The sequence below is a fragment of the Alosa pseudoharengus genome, unplaced genomic scaffold, assembly GCF_046254945.1.
Source record: "Alosa pseudoharengus isolate Yale_2024_CS ecotype anadromous, Long Island Sound unplaced genomic scaffold, YU_APseudo_1.1 YU_APseudo_1.1_scf_11, whole genome shotgun sequence".
Classification (NCBI taxonomy): Eukaryota; Metazoa; Chordata; class Actinopteri; order Clupeiformes; family Clupeidae; genus Alosa; species Alosa pseudoharengus.
Genome location: NW_027468576.1, coordinates 13,183,985 through 13,201,568, shown reverse-complemented (window position 1 = coordinate 13,201,568; position 17,584 = coordinate 13,183,985). Strand labels below are relative to the sequence as shown.

At 42.5% G+C, this 17,584-nt stretch overlaps 1 protein-coding gene across 1 annotated transcript; it reads right to left on the bottom strand.

The window, feature by feature from the left end:
• Window positions 1-1,322: 1,322 nt before the first annotated feature.
• On the bottom strand, window positions 1,323-17,113 carry mep1ba (meprin A subunit beta a). Its single transcript, XM_076279250.1, has 13 exons — window positions 17,063-17,113; window positions 16,874-16,892; window positions 16,650-16,703; window positions 16,502-16,545; window positions 16,248-16,326; window positions 15,967-16,084; window positions 15,669-15,847; window positions 15,205-15,423; window positions 14,798-14,950; window positions 12,105-12,311; window positions 4,393-4,844; window positions 3,925-4,117; window positions 1,323-1,627 (listed from the first exon to the last, which is right to left on the bottom strand). The coding sequence occupies exons 1-13, from the start codon at window positions 17,111-17,113 to the stop codon at window positions 1,323-1,325; spliced, it is 2,073 nt and encodes a 690-aa protein (XP_076135365.1).
• Between the last annotated feature and the right edge of the window lie 471 nt (window positions 17,114-17,584).

Here is a 17,584-nt window from a genome sequence, read left to right as displayed (position 1 = left end):
TGGAGCTGCATTGTCATTTAAACTACAGTGCCTACCCTTACAAAAATGCTTGCAGCAAACTTGTGGATGATTTGTGGGAAACAAATTAGTTCACTACAAAATATTTCCAGAAGTTTGCCAATGTTGGCCGCTAAAGGCAAAGCTCTGGCAACAATGAAGTGTGCTACTAGTAGTGTTCCCCAGTGATTTGCAACTACTAAAAGTTTATTGCAACTATTTGCCAGAAACCTGAAATTTCTGTAAGGGTATATTGCTTTAATAAATTAAATCTTTGTTAATTTAGTTTGGCCTTTTTTTTACAATAATCTACAAAAATCCCCTCTAATATCAAAGTGATAGCAAATTTCTACAAATTAATGTTAAAGCAACAGAACTTTCCCTCTGTCGCACGCACACTATTTGTTTATCTAGCACTGGCTTTGCAAATAACAATGTCCACAGACAAGGTAGAATATGTTGCACAATTTATGAAAGTATGATGTATTGTGACATCAGATGCAAGTCAAATTTGTAGTTTCTTATGTCTCATTCCATTGAACTACAGACCCGCTACCCGATCTGGCAAACTTACATAGTGCGGTTATAGCCGATAGAGGGCCGCAAAGCGAATGCAGAAGTGCCGTTCACTCTGTTACGATGAACCACTGAAACGATTTTGGAAACATTATTTTAAAGTACAAAAAACTCTTTGGTGTTGCTTTAATTAAAAATAAATAATGCAAAAATTATAATTAATTGCATAAATACCCCCTCCCCCCTCCCCCTTAAAGTGATTGACCTAGGTCACCAAGACCCAATACATTGTCAGTTTTATGAAGAGCACTGGGAAATTGGGAAAACAAAGGTTTATTCATACAACGATACAATAACACATACAAAAATTATATAAATTAAATTGTCACGATTGTGTCAATAGCTTTAACATAACACCCAGAAATGAGCTGATCATTTTTGTTGTATTGAATTGTTGTTCGCGTGAATCATACTGACATACCCAGCTGGCTGAGGAGGAAATGTGATTGTAGAGTGTCTTGCAGTGGTGTCTGTGGCGGGAAAAGTTCTGTAAAAGATGATTATGTGGAAGACTATTTCAGTTTTCTGTCTGTGTCTAACACTTCCCAGTATTATCACTTATGAATATAATTATCATAATATATAAATTGCAAACATATATTCTGGATTGTTGTGGGATGGTAGTTAATTTGGAATACTGGATAATTCAAAGTGCAGTTGTAACTTTGTGTTTATTTAATCTGTTTAAATATGCCTTTAGGTTAAAATGTTAATGGTGGCCCAAGGGGCATCTCATCCAATATCAAGTCCTAAACTAAATCATGCACTTGTTGAGAAGAGACACTCTCAAACTCACATTGCTCTCCTCTGTTCTCCAGCTCTATCCCGCGTTCACCCCCTCCATCATGTCTTCTCCTGTACCGCCTGCCAAAGTACATGCTGCTGACCGCCACAACCAGCAACATGGCGGCCACAGCGAACACGGCCATGGCCACTGTTTCTACAGAGGCTCCCTGGGGAGTCTGGGCAGGCTGGGCAGCCTGGGCTACTGGCTGTCTCCCTTGGCAGTGCTCACCACAGGACTGGGTCTTGGGAGGAACGAGAGAAGACAGGTCTGCCAAGACAAGTAAGGATTATTTAGAGAGAGAGAGATTGAGTGAGGAGAAAAGTGAATTGGTTCTGCATGTACTGCCACAAAGAAGAGATAAGTGTTGTCAGAAGAAGTCGAATGTCTTTAGTGCAGACATGATGAGGTGATTCTCTGCCTCGGAGACGCATTTACCATCAGTGTTGGGCAAGTTACTTCAAAATCGTAATGTACTATGCATTACTTATTACTGTCATTTAAAAGTAATTTGTTACATTATAATATTACTGTCTCTGAATTGTAAGGCATTACACTACTATCGCATTACTTTTAAGTTACTTTCACCAAAATATCTAGAAATATGGATTTGCCATTCTAAATGCAGTTTATTACGCTCAATGCAGCTTGCTCTTCCAATGGAGGGAGATGTGGTATAGCATAATGACTGAGCTAGGCTTAAGGCAACAGTAGAATGCAATAGGCGCAGTGCTCATAATGCAATACAAGGAACAATCATAGTCAGAATGTTAAAAACCGACAAAAGGTCAAAGTCTGGTAAATTGTGATAGAAATACTGTAACTTTAAGGCCTAGGCCTACTCATTAAAATCAATAGAGAGCCTACTATATTGTAAATCAAAGCTTAAAGGAACCGTATGTAAGATTGTGGCCAAAACGGGTACTACAATCACTTTCAAATTACTGTAGAGCGGTGTATCCCCTTCCCCTCCCCTCTGACTGGCAGAGTTGGCAACCGGATGACGAAACACTACTGACTTTGTGATTAGTAGATAGGTGGAGGGTGGCGCATTAGGCCAAAACACAACATGACAACATCAACATCAGTTGAGGGCTGCAACTTCACTTTTTAAATGACAATATCCTGGCCAGACTATTGTTGTCAGTGATATAAGTATTTGAAATGAACATGATTTCTTAATGTCTAGTGACATATCAGGGCAATTTTATGATTAATTGAAATACAATTTTTACATACGGTTCCTTTAATAAAGACATGTCAAGATGGTGGCCTGCTGGCCATTTCGGTGCCCTAAGTGAGTGGCTTGAGTGAGTGACATTTAAATGATAACTCAAACACCTAAAGTAAAATAAAAGGCCTATTATTTACAGACCATTACTGTGTATTTTTAAACATTAATTTCTGAAGAAATGCTGTTTTACTTATAAATGGTGCACTGTCACTTTAAGAGCATTGATCTTTACGTTGTCATAATGCCCTTTTGCCAGCTCTTGTTTACAAGCCTTATTTGTTTGAGTTACATCGATAGCACAATATTAACAATAATATGCACAATGTTAAGTTGTTTTAAGCAACCTTCATTCATTACTTTGGAAATGGAAGTATGCAATGACATGTTGCTTCACATTTCGTTTTGCGAATACAAGTGAATTATGAGCCTGGTATCCACCTAGCTATGGAATGGAATGCGTTTCAGTCGACTCAGCATATCATGTGCTTCATGTAGCCTAAATGCTTGGAAAACGAATGATTGAAGACCCACCAATTCTAGTACTACGTGGTGATTGAGAGAACCCAAAAGGTATCAAACTTGCATGTAACATCGTGTTAGTGCATTTTGACATTGTAAACGTTATTGATGAAGAGTGAAACGCAGTTTGCAGTAAAGCTACTATTCATTGGTTACATTTGGGTGCCCCCTCTGTCCTTTGGTGCCCAACGCAAAGTGCGTGATGCGCATGGTGGGAGCGGTGGCACTGCCAGGCTACACAATCTTTTCCTGCATTTCTATCCCTTTATTCTCTTCAATTTAAGTTCACAGCACAAAGCTGACATGCACAACAGCATAGTTTGTGTTTTATCAAGAATCAAAAAGATTAGCGTGGCACTACTTTAGATGTTTACTTGTGCTATTTCGCGAGCTGAGAGATCTTTCGGTTTCGCACACAAAGTGCACTAACTATTATGTTCTTCATAGCCTTGTCTCTGACAAGCTGAAAATAATGAGCGTAGGCTTATGTCCATCCCGCAAATAGAGTCCGCCTGCGAGTCTGCTGCAGCCACAGTCATATTCAACCAGTATCAGGAGATAACGTTCTACTATTTTGCGCGGATTTTTTCTCCTCTGTTGTTCTCGCGTGGTGTTTGCGAATATGTATCAAAACAAAACAAGCGCTTAATTTTGGGTTAAACTGCATTGTAACGCGCATTACTGAAGTTTGTACCGAGTAAATATTACCCGATTTTTTTTTTTGTAATGCCTTACATTACCGCGTTAACGCAAACAGCAATATATTACAGTAATTACATTACTTTTGTAACGCATTACTCCCAACACTGTTTACCATCAAGAGAGAGGAGGAAGATGGCATCGTCTCCTTTGATGTAGTCTCGGCTCGTGAGGCGGCCTTGAGTGATGAACGCACTAGTTCCAGATCCGGGCCCACGGTAGAACTGGGTTCCATCTGTGTCGCTCACCAGGCTGCCCACCTTTCTTGGGTCATCCCAGTAGTACTCCACACTCCCGTCAGCTGAGAGAAAGCAAAGCCGTATTAGTCTCCAATCAACCAATAGGCTACTGTGATGTGCATTTTAGTCTGTCTATATGTGTCTGAGGAGGCCCTGTGAACTTATTAAAGTTATCTATGTAGTGTTCCTCATAATTCATTTAATCATGAATTGTTATTGCTGCAGTGGTACATTATTCAAATTAATTGTTAAATTATGAATTATTAATATGAGTCCTTTTGGATAAACCTGTTTTAAAATATGTTTTAAATACATAAACATAAACTCTCACGATTTGTTTCACTTCTGGTGGGGTCAGTCGTGACCATCCTATAGTTGGTCATTCTTTGACGAATGTCTGGGTTCTGATCCATCAGTGCCATGGTAACCTGTCGCCATGGACACGGCCACGTAAGTGTGTCATCGTGTGGCCCAGAGGTGAGGTGGAGGTATATGGCCATGTTGCCGGGGCTGGAATTTCCGTTGATGTACAGCCCCACCTGAAAGCTGTAGCCATCTCGGGAGACAATGCGCGGGCTGTATATTTTGACTCCAGTGGCCGTGGTGGTCAACAGGTGTGTAAAGTTGCGAATGCGCCAGGTGTGGTGGGGGCACTCAGTCTCCGACAGGTTGATGTCGTCCAGGGAGAGCGCACCAGCAGAACCCCCGAGGCCCTTAACTCCTTCAAACACGACCCGGAACTTTTTATTGGTGTTGAGGGTGACGTGATACAGCTCCCACGAGTCCTTCACACCACCTGCGACACATGGGAAACTTGACATCAGGCCCAATATCTCTAGCTATGCCGATCAAAACCATTGCTTTCTTAAATCTTTCATTTAATGTTTGTTTATTACTGCAGCTAAACTATGAAGTTACATTTATTCATATATCAAACATTTTTATCCAAAGCGACATACATATGTCAATTATATTACAAGGGCCAGTGAACCCAGAGCAATGCCTTGCTCAAGCACACAAAGGTGGAAGCTTGGTATTTTAGCCAACAACTTTTCAGGCTACTGCATGCTAGCCCAGCTCCTTAACCACTACCCTACAGCACCACTACATTCACAGTGCAACTTTTTCCAACTTACTAAGATGAGCTCACCATTATTTCCAGCTGAGGTGCATTTGGAACTAATTTCAAGATCCATCTAAATTTTTCATGATCTTTATTCACACAGTGTGACTTTTAGGGCTCTATTTTAATGGTCTGAAACGGAAGTGTGTTTGCGCAAAACGCAAGTGACTTTGTGGGCGGATCTTGGGCACTGACGCTATTTTACCGACGGGATAATTGACTGTTGCGCCCGACGCAAATCTAAAATGGGGTGATCTGAAGTAGCTACATTAATCATGGGTGTGGTAACGTGCAATAAACCAATCAGAGGGTCATCTCACATTCCCTTTAACAACAGGCACGCTTGTTCCATAGCTGATTGCTATTATGGTGGCGTATTTGCCAGGCACAGCCAGGAGCGTTCACAGCGCCATAATCACTGTTCAGTTGGGAACAGTTAGCTATTAATTTTTCCTCTTGACATGTAATGCAGAATTGTCACCAGTGTTACTTCAAAATCGTAATGTACTATGCATTACTTATTACTGTCATTTCAAAGTAATTTGTTACATTATAATATTACTGTCTCTGAATTGTAAGTAAATTGTAATTACACTACTATTGCATTACTTTTAAGTTACTTTCACCAAAATATCTAGAAATATGGATTTGCCATTCTAAATGCAGTTTATTACGCTCAATGCAGCTCATTGCTCTTCCAATGGAGGGAGATGTGGTATAGCATAATGACTGAGCTAGGCTTAAGGCTAACAACATACAGTAAGAATGCAATAGGCGCAGTGCTCATGATGCAAAACAAGGAACAATCATAGTCAGAATTGTGTTAAAAACCGACAAAAGGTCAAAGTCTGGTAAATTGTAATATAAATACTGTAACTTTAAGGCCTAGGCCTGCTCAATAGAGAGCCTATTGTAAATCAAAGCTTAATAAAGACATGTCAAGATGGTGGCCTACTGGCCATTTCGGTGCCCTAAGTGAGTGGCTTTGAGTGAGTAACATTTAAATGGTAACTCAAACACCTAAAGTAAAATAAAAGGCCTATTATACAGACCATTACTGTGTGTTTTTTAACATTAATTTCTGAAGAAATGCTGTTTTCTTATAAATGGTGCACGGTCACTTTAAGAGCATTGATCTTTACGTTCTCATAATGCCCTTTTGCCAGCTCTTGTTTACAAGATTTGTTTGTTGAGTTACATTGATAGCACAATATTAACAATAATATGCACAATGTTAAGTTGTTTAAAGCAGCCTTCATTGCTTTGGAAAGTATGCAATGACATGTTGCTTCACATTTCGTTTTGCAAATAAAAGTGAATTATGAGCCTGGTATCCACCTAGCTATCTGAATGGATTTTTTGTCGACTTGGCATATCATGTGCTTCATGTAGCCTAAATGCTTGGGAAACGAATTATTGAAGACCCACCAATTCCATTCTACTAGTACTAAGTGGTGGAGATTGAGAGAACCCAAAAAGTATCAAACTTCCATGTACCATGGTGTTAGTGCATTCTGAAATTGTAAACGTTATTGATGAAGAGTGAAAAGCAGTTTGCAGTAAAGCTACTATTCATTGGTTACATTTGGGTGCCCCCTCTGTCCTTTGGTGCCCTACGCAAAGTGCGTGATGCGCGTGGTGGGAGCGGTGGCACTGCCAGGCTACACAATCTTTTTCTGCATTTCTATCCCTTTATTCTCTTTAATTCAAGTTCACAGCTCAAAGCTGTCATGCACTAGAAGAACATAGTTTGTGTTTTATCAAGAATAAAAAAGATTAGCGTGGCACCTAGATGTTTCATTAAATGACTTGTGCTATTTCGCGAGGCATAGTGAGATCTTTCGGTTTCGCACACAAAGTGCACTAACTATTATGTTCTTCATATCCTTGTCTCTGACAAGCTAAAAATAATGAGCGTAGGCTTAGCCTATGTCCATCCCGCAAATAGAGTCCGACTTTGAGTCTGCTGCAGCCACAGTCATCTTCAACCAGTAGGCTATCAGGAGATACGTTCTACTATTTTGCACGGATTTTTTTCTCGTCTGTTGTTCTCGCGGTGGTGTTTGCGAATATGTATCAAAACAAAACAAGCGCTTAATTTTGGGTTAAAATGCATTGTAACGCGCGTTACTGAAGTTTGTACCGAGTAATTATTACCCATTTTTTTTGTAATGCCTTACATTACCGCGTTACTGCAAACAGCAATATATTACAGTAATTACATTACTTTTGTAAGGCATTACGCCCAACACTGATTGTCACAAAGACATACTTTCCGATGTTTTGGGATCACTCTCACTGAATCACGAGGTTATGAATGCATGGTGATATTTTTGCAACAATATAATCTAACATACTTTACTCTCCCGTGCTGCCGCTGGGGCATTTGGGTTAAATGGCATCGGCATGCAATTCAACATCACGTCTCCTTAAGTCCTCTAATATTTCCTAATTTATGTCATCAACACATCCGTGATTCGTGAAAATGTGTACGCTAGATTTATGCCTATTTTTTCACATCTTAATGGACACCACACTGATTTCCCTCGAGAGGTAATATTTTTCTTTGAAATTATGTATGGTTTACAGAAATGGGAACTACGATGTAGGCTATAGAGCGAAGTGTGCGTTGCGCAACACAAGCGGCCAAGCAAGGGCTTCTTACCCTCAGGCAACTCAACCAACAACGAGAAACAGTTTCCAAGTTGACCTAACTTTCAACTCTAACAACTATTAACAAACTATTTACAATATTTTATGTTAAGTAGAGTTTGTAAACACGTATCATCAGCTTAATGCACGCACAACATTTGTTTGAGCAGGAGAGAGAATAACAATGAATGGATGCAGCAACTACAGTAGGCTACAGTAGCCATAAGTAGCCATACGACTTTCTTGTGTATGGCTACTACTATCTATGGTTGCTGGTTAACAGCACATAAAAGCTGATTTAAGCTAATTCACTAACTCAAGACTTAAGCCATCATGGATATAAAACGTTTTTTGAAAATAACGAAAGGATGGAGGGAACAAAGCTTGGAGTTATTTCAGATGGGCTACAACAAGGTAGGCAAAATTATGGTGCTTAAAACCTTAGTGCAGCTGGAATAATGCTTAGGCTGATGTTAAAGCGCACGCGATATTTAAAGCCATACACAACGGTAAATTGGAACAAAACTAAAGGTAACTTTAGCCTTTATAGGGCTGTATAAAGTTGTCCAAATGAATAGTTCATAATTAGGCGTTGTTGTAGTAAAGATATTGCATGTAGATGTTGTACTATATAGGCTACTAAGTCACCAATGCACGAACAAAACCGGGAAATGGACAAATATTATCAAGGCTTTGAATGTTTCCGTCTGTGCACGGGGGTGTCTGTAGATTGGTGTACAACGCATTCATTCATGCAGGCCTGTGGTCATGCATGCGCCCTTAAAATAGCATTTGCATTTGCGCCACAGACTTGGTCCTGGGAGTTCCTGGTCTGTGGCGAAATTGTTTTCTGAAACTGCAAAATATCAACAGTAAACGTTTGCGCCGGAACACGCCCTGTCTTTTCGCTGAACCACCCCGTGGGCGCAATCGAATTCCCTAATTTACAGGCATGTACCTGTGGAGGGAAAATTCCAATATGCGCTGACTGCAAAATATGAAAGACAAAAGCGTGCGTATACACAAAGTCAATTGCGCTGGGATGCAAAATAAAGCCCTTAGTCTCATAATTGATCCTTGATAGGCCTACTAGTCCAGTGGACAGAAAGGTGAACCCGGAAATGTTGAGTACACCAAAGTTTTATGATGGAAATATATAGTATGGGTTCCCAGCATGCAGAAACTGCCGGATGCTAATTTGCATATGTTGGGCAATTTGTATAATTTAGCTAATTAGCATAAATTAGCATAATCACCTATATTGACCATATTATAAGAGCTGCTTGGCCAAAATGGACCATGTTAGTATGTTTTTAGGGGTTACTGGAGATGCTGAGTCCATATCTGACATTTTCAAGATTCAAAAACACTATTTAAACTTGGTTTGGTCACGTTTTTACTCTCATTAAGCTGATTTTGCTGAGTTTTTGGGGGCGATTTAGACGGATTTTTGGAGGATAAAAATGTTCAGTGTTTAGGAATAATTTGGATCCTCAAGTTATTTCTGAATTCCACAATCATTTCGGAAATAGCTATTCACTGGCCACAATTGAGTAACAAAGGGAAGAACTAGCCTCTACTACTCCTCACTGTCTTCATCCGTTGTCCTGTCGCCATCTTCTCCAGACTCTTCATCCCTGTCCTTCTGCTGTTTTTGCTGTGTAAATATATTGCCACATGTAACATCACTGCCTTTGCAGAAACAATAATTAGTACAGGCCAGGCCTGCAGCTGCACAGCTGCACTTTCCAGATACATGTATACACAGTTTTAACCCAGCTTTGCAGTTACAGCTGATAACATCTAACAAATCAGGAGGAGCAACAGGACTTGAATCGAGGGTGGGCAAGTTCGTCTCCTTTCTTCATACTTGTCTTCTAACTCCCTCCAAACGCGGTTATATCCACAGCCAGTGGATCAGGACGGTCTGCTGCTTTCCAAAGCAGCACCTGTAGATGGGCACGTTTTCCATGGAGGAGCAAGTTGCGTTCTGTAGGAGACAGTGTCTTCAGTGCTGGAGGAGCCGGGAGTGGGAGACCTCACCGCCAGGGATGAATTACTGCACAGGCCTACCGGGCCCGGCCCAGGGGCCCAAGGGGTCAGGGGGCCCTAAAGCCCAAGCCTTTGCATGAAATCATTGCCTCAATATCAACACATCAGGATGTAGGCTATGAATCTGATTGAATTTAGTATTGGCCATCCCCAAAATGCACCAGAATACAGGAAATCAGATCAAACTAATTAAAACATTTCTGAGGAAGGACCTCCAAACCCCCCTTCCACATATGCGACAATTAATGGGGGGCCCTTAATACATCTGGGCCCAGGGGCCCGAAAGTGCATAATCCGTCCATGCTCACTGCTAGGTGGAGGCCCAAGCAAAAGGATCCGAAGAGAGCCCTTGTAAGGGGTACTAAAAAGCTTACCGAGGCCTTCAGTAGAAGCCGCAGGAGGAGACCAGCCATCGCCTGGGCCTAGCTACGGGAGAAATGCTTGCCTGAAGAGGGTCTCGATGCAGTGGCCACGGCGGAGAAGGACTTCACGTGACTGGGAGAGCGGTCTGAGGAAGCGGCCTTGGAAAATAAGGTAGTGACGCTGGCCTGGGCGCTGACTTCACCGAGAGAAGACCTTGAGCCCCTCGGACAGCTTTAGGCTGGAGTTGGTGGTGGCCCTGGCTGCGGAGCAGAGCAGAGGTGGAGCGGCAAGGAGGTGGTGCCTTGAGGATGGACAGTTGGCGGAGCCTGTTCGAGTCGGCCTGTTCGCCGGCGCTCTTTAGAAAAATAAGGGGGAAAAAAGTTTGTTGTGTGAAATCCGATGGCACGAGCCAGAGAGAAGGTCTAGGCCTTGGCGCGATCGTGGCGGTGTAAAGTGGCCGGAACAGCGGAGGACAGCTCTGCGACAAGGCAGCAGAGGAGGGACGCCAACGTCGGTAGCTGTAGCTGTGTGCAGCGTGGTCCGGCTGCGATGGAACTGGAGTCTGCTGCCCCGACTGGCGAGCCGACGGAGTGGAGCATCGGAGGTGCAGTGCCAGTTACGGTGCTCAGCGCCGGGGAGTCTGTGGCAGTGGAGGCTAGGCCCCGCCAGGTGTTGAAGGAACGTTGCAGTGGTACACACTGCGAAAGTGCGACCTGAGGGCGTTCTCTGAAGGGAGCTGGGGACGAGAGGCGACAGACCAGGTGACTGCTAGCACGCCCCGCATTGGGCTGCTGGTGGTTGTGGTTCCCCAGGGTGAGTAGGGCTCTTGCGGTGTGTGCACCCCACCTGCTGTGTGGCAGTGCCAGAGACTAATTGCTGGACTGAATGTGGGAACGCCCGCGCCAAGGACGGCAATGGCTTGTTGGGGGAGCTCTGCAACGCCAGCGTGCTGGACTGTGCTTGAGATTCCCAGGATGTTGCTGGGGATTCTGGGAGAACTGAATGATCATCTCAATACCAATGTTTCCCAAAAGGCTTGTCCCAAGGAGAACAGTATTACCTTAAACACACATGAGGAAACTGAACAGTCCAATCAGTAGACTAGGATAAGCTAGCCAACTATGCTACTTTGTTTACAATATTTCCAGGCTTCAACCAGACAGCTGAATGTGGTAGAGTTGTAATAGAAATAGTAGGCCTAAGCTATAGGCTAATCTGCATAAAGTGTGCTGTCATAAATATCAGACATTCAGTATTCTCTCTTTTTATATCAAGATATAAAATAATACAGATATATTACATTGTAATCCTCTGGTATTCTAAGGTAGGCTATTGAAATGTCTAGCCCCCCCCCATCCAAAAAAAGAAAAATCGAGGTTTGTATCAAACCGTGGGTCAAAAATCGTGATACGTATCGAATTGTTAGGTTGGTGTATCGTTACAGCCCTACTGTATATCGCTACAGCCCTATCCTCCAAAAATCTGTCTAAATTGGACCAAAAAAACTCAGCAAAATCAGTTTAATTAGAGTAAAATGTGACCAAACCAAGTTTAAATAGTGATTTTGAATCTTGAAAATGTCAGGTATGGACTCAGCATCTCCAGTAACCCCTAAAAACATACTAACCTTGTCCATTTTGGCCAAGCAGCTCTTATAATATGATCAATATAGGCTATTATGCTAATTTATGCTAATTAGCTCAATTACACAAATTGCCCAACATATGCAAATTAGCATCCGGCAGTTTCTGCATGCTGGGAACCCATATATATTTCCATCATAAAACTTTTATTACAAAGTTCCACATAGCTAAATGTGCTGTTCAAGCATAATGACATGGCCAAAGTTCTAGAAGTTTCCATTACCGCTGATGGTTTCAATGAGTCGTAGGGTGCCTTTGGTGTCTCCCTCCGCAAACTCGCGGATGTGCACCCTGAGCTTGTCATCAGAGGCACCACTCTGGTACAGGTAGAACTGCAGGCACTGGGAGCTTCGCTGGGGGTACAGCAGACGGCTCTCCAAAAACGCTGTGTCCCCAGCACTGCCATCAAAATGCATGAAGTAGCCAGCTCCTGAGAGAGGCAGACAGGGAAAGATTCCCAAATATTATACATCAGTTTATACCACTGCTTGGTTGAATTTCCTATTCCTGTTTATAACATCAATCATTTTTTTTTAGATATATGTACACCAATGAAGTAGTTCTTGAGTTCTCGAGTGCTTGACCAGTCCTACTCTGGGAACACACACAGATGCAGGCGCGTAGCAAGCGTGGGGGATGTGGGTGTTATAACGTACACAGTTTTGCTGGAACACGATTCTATCCCCCACACTTTTTGTCAGATTAAATTGAAAGTAAAATATGGAAATAAACGCTCCCGTAAAGAGTTGGAACCGTATCTAATGCACACACAGAGACACAAATAGGTCTGTTAATTTGATTGAACGGTCATCCAGCCAATCACATCAAGTTAGGTGAAGAACCAGAGCCGCTCTGATCAAATTCAAAGTGTGCGTCTTTTTTAAGGCTATGCTGCTGCTTGGTCTGCATTGTAACGTCTGCAGTGAGCAGATTTCAGATAGAATTGAAATTATAATTGTTACCGCATTATGCTAATTTAGTAAACCAAAATTCACTGTCTGACTGACAGTTTTTGTCACAATGCAGGGAGTCAAAGTGAAAGCGAGGTGCGTTCACCAAGGCACCTGTTTCTGCAGGAAAACCTTTGGCTACTGTTCTCAGAGCATTATGCTTTCTCTGCCTATGATCTGCAGCTTTTCTCAAACTATGGGCCTCCTCAACAATTAACCTACTACTGCTCCACGTAGCCGCGAAATTAAGTTATGCCCGGTGCTTCACACGTCTGCTCATTTGGTGTCATCAACTATATAGACATAGCCCAGTCAGCACACATACAGTACGTCTCCAAGACGCTTGGAAAGGAACAGCTTAATTACATCGCGTTCCATTTAGAACGTCTTATTTGATCTGATCTTACAAACGGCGGCGTCAAGACACAAGCGTTCTATCTCGGATGTAGAACTCAAATATGATCGCTCATGCAATGTGTGCGTCCCTGCAGCAAGTGAAACTGGAGGTAACGTGGGAAGCAACAATAGTTTAAACAACAACGTGGCTTCCTGTAACTATCAATGGAAAAATGCATAGAAACTGCTTATCATAATCTTTAAATTGACATTAATTAAGCTGGCTATATGCAACACAATTTATTTATATTCCCTTTGCATATGTTTGGGTAGACTTCAAACGTTTTTGAATTTAAGCTTACAGTTCTGTGTCCTTTACATTTATTTAATAGGTATTAGTGATACCTCGAAATTAGGCTGCTGTCTGTTAGGCAATTTATTGTAGCCTGCTACCCATATGCACAAAACATAACTTCTGAAATGATTTCTTGATATATAACATGAGATATGTCTCCATGTAGGGTAGTGTCAAATAGTGAAGTGATAGCAGGTAGATCATGTAGGCCTACATGTCACATGAGCCCACATATGAGGGCGCTGCTTCTTCATGTCACCTCCCAACTGTACATGTAGAATATGGTGTTTTTAGCAAATCAGAATTTTATTTTTTTCTGGGGAGGAAACTCCCCGGAACACAATATAGTCCGCACCACTCACAGAAAATTACTATACAAACTGCACATTATATATTCAACACTTATACTGAGTAGTGTACCTATCCCTCAACCCCCACACTTTTAAAAAGCTTGATACGCCTCTGCACAGATGTACACACTAACATACGTCTGATTAGCCAAACGATTAGTCATAAAGTCAAAGAAGAGACTAATTAATGAGGCACCACAATTTCCATACAATAGCTGATCAGAAATGATTGAACTGCTATAAATGACCAGGACATTCTCCAGGAAAGTACTTTCATTTTAACCCATGCAATGCCTCCTTATTGTGTTACAGTTATCATCAGTGGCTAGCCTGCATGTGCCCAGAAGAACAAGTTAAACACGTGATCGTGTGTGTTGACTGCATGCATATAGTAACCTGACACTCGCCAGATGAATTTCGTTCCGCTTAGCTCCGCCTAGCTTCACTCACATCCATCTGGGACCTCTTCCATTGAGAGTGATTTCTGCAAACGACTTTATGGTTCAGCCAATCAGGACGCAGGGCGGGAGTTTCATAGATGTGATGTAGTGGAGAAGCGACCGTGACACTGTTATCAGCGTCACGGGTTGGCTTCGATGTGAGTGGTTGAAGTAGCACGTCAATAGATGACGGACAAGTGGCTCATTCAATCATATGCAAGCATTTTTTGATTAGGCCCAGCCTTCTGAAACACCATTCCAATGGATCAGTTCCAGATGGATGAGTGGAGCTAGGCGGAGCGAAATTCATCTGGCGAGGGTCAGGTTATGCATATAGTGTATACTTGTGCATGTGTACTGTATACTGTATTTGCAAATGGGTGCCTGCATTTAATTGGGTATTGTGTGAATATATAGTATATAAGTTTATGTGTTTACATGTGTGTGTGTGTGTGTGTGTGTGTGTGTGTGTGTGTGTGTGTCACCTTCACAGCGGCCCATGGTGGTGTAGTCTGTCTGTGGACCTCCGACTGCCTTGGGCACCCGTTTCCATGCACTCTTCCCGTCTGCACCTTGGATCATGCCACACACATTGGCCTCCTCAAAGCCACATAAGTCCAGGAAGGTGGAGGAGGAGGCTGGAGGAGGAGAGCGGAGGAGAACATTTTAATTCGTCTTCTGTTGATTAAGGAGAGTGCGGTGCTTGTGTGTGTGTGTAGGCACAGCCGGTGTGTGTGTTTGTGTGTGTGTGTGTGTGTGTGTACATGTATGTGTGTGTGTGTGTGTGTGTGTGTGTAAGCACAGTACGTTTACGTGGCGACTAGCTAGATGGATTAAAGCATTTTGTGGGTTTATGGGAAATGTAAATCAAAACAATCTGATTTGCACTCACTGCAGTTGTAGAGCCTGTTCAACTTCTCCAGGTCACTGTCACTAAATCCCATGCGCTGTCCAATCACATCCAGGAATGCGGGGATTCTAGTGACAATGGTGGGCAACTCTGCTATATTGAAGGCCGTCTTGCCATAGTGCATCACAGAGCCATAGTCATATGGGACACCCAGGGTGCTTGAGACGGTGTCTTCATATTTATTAAAGTTGTGCTCCTTACCTGTAAGCATGACAGGTGGGAATTTATCTATCTATCTATCTACAATTCTTGTAGTTCAGGGCAATCCACAAAGATGTACTACAATTATGTGTAAATAAAAAACAACCTTCTATATCAGGATACAATATAGATGCTGCATATACACTGAATAAAACAGGAACAGATTTGCATAGGTCTTTTTTAACCGATTCTTTGACAGATGACTCTGATTGGTTGGCTTCTTAGTGGACATTCAAGTTGATTACCAGGAGTGATCTCGTCCCATACAATGTTTACGTAGTCATCACGATCGGGACGGGACTGCTCGTGCCAGAAGCCGAGGGCATGCAGGAACTCATGCTCAACTGTCCCCAGCCGATCACAGTTGGTGCCAATTGAGAGTCTCTGCTTTCCCTCACGGCGGTTTCCAATTGAGGAGAAACACCTGCGGCAAGGTACGAAAGATATGGGGGGAAAATGTGACAAAGGTAATGTCCTGTGAAGTGGTGAGTTGCATAGTCTATGGTAATGTAGAGAGGGATTGTGACAGCAGTGTTAACTTACCCAGAGCCCTTAAACACACCAATGTAGTTCTCCTCGTCAGTCCACGGCTTGAAGTCAATGCAGGTCTTCAGTCGGTACTCCTCGAACGCCTTCAGGATCACTCCTTTGGCATTTATGTCTGGACATGGGCAGATGGAGATGCAGAGACACACATGCTGGTGTGTGTGTGTGTGTGTGTGTGTGTGTGTGTGTGTGTGTGTGTGTGTGTGTGTGTGTATGTGTGTGTGTGTTTGTGTGTGTGTGTGTGTGTGTGTGTGTGTGTGTATGCATGCATTACTCACCCAGGCTATCCTCCAGGACATATGGGACAGGCATTGGCCAACGGTACTGCTCTCCAATAATCGAGTTTTTCAGTTTATCCTACAGCAAACATACAGATACATAGACACACGCACACACACACATGCACGCACACAAGAGCACACACACACGTGAACGCACACACACACACAAATAAGCGGAAATGATGACTTGAGGGGCAAAAAAAGAGAAGGGCAAGGGCAAAGTTCTGTTTCATGCCTACACAGACACTCACCTCAGTCATATCTATGTCTCCTTCCACCAGCTCCAGGCCTGCCTCTGTGGGGTGGGGGCATATATGTCAGTATACGAAACGAGTCATTTCCAGTCAATGAGGTTAGTTTAATACTGGGCAGAATAGTGTCTCATTTCAGTCCACCGACCTGAATTAATGTCAAAGATGTCCAGGTCTCTTCCACCATCCATGTCAGTCTCATCTGTGTAGAGATGCACATTAGCAAACAATATTATACATATTTCTTTAGGACAGAGGGACAATGATATCCAGAGATTAACAAATGAGAACAAAAGAGGTTTGAGAGAGAGAGAGAGAGAGAGAGAGAGAGAGAGAGAGAGAGAGAGAGAGAAACAAATGGATCTAACTCACCTGGGAGTGCAGACTGTGTCTGGTGAGTGGAAAGAAAGAAAATAATTCAAGAAGGCTCACACAACAAGATTGATTCCACAAAGCCTACTGAATATCACCGTGAAATTGCTTGCTCATTGTTCACATGCACGAAATGTACACTGATATGACAGGCAATCAGACTATACTGACTGCACACAACATACTTACCCCACCACACAGGCACAAGAGGAGGAAGATGGCAACGCTGTTAGCTGGCATAGTTGTCCTGAGGGTCCTCAGGTTGTTCCTGAGTGTGTCTGTGTGTGTTTCTCTAAGTGTTTGTGTTTGTCTTCGGGTCTATGTGCATGTGCAGGGAGATTGTGATGGACTGGCATGTATCTGCGAGTGACCATGAGTTATATAGGAATGGGTAAAGTGCAACATTGTCATGGATAAGAGATAAGATATGTGCGATGAGAGGAGACAATGTTCCCAGCGTGTGTGTGTGTGTGTGTGTATTTGTGTATATGTTGATGTTTGTGGGTGCATGTTAATGTTATTGGTACTTTGATCTGCATTATCATTACAATGTTATTAGACTGTATTGCAGGGTGTAAAACTATTGTGTATGGTGTCTGTGCACTTAATTAGCACCAGACAATGTTGACTCATGATACCATAACCACCAATCTAAATGATCAGTGTTCCTAACAGTAATATAAGCATACGTATAAATCTATTTTTGAATAG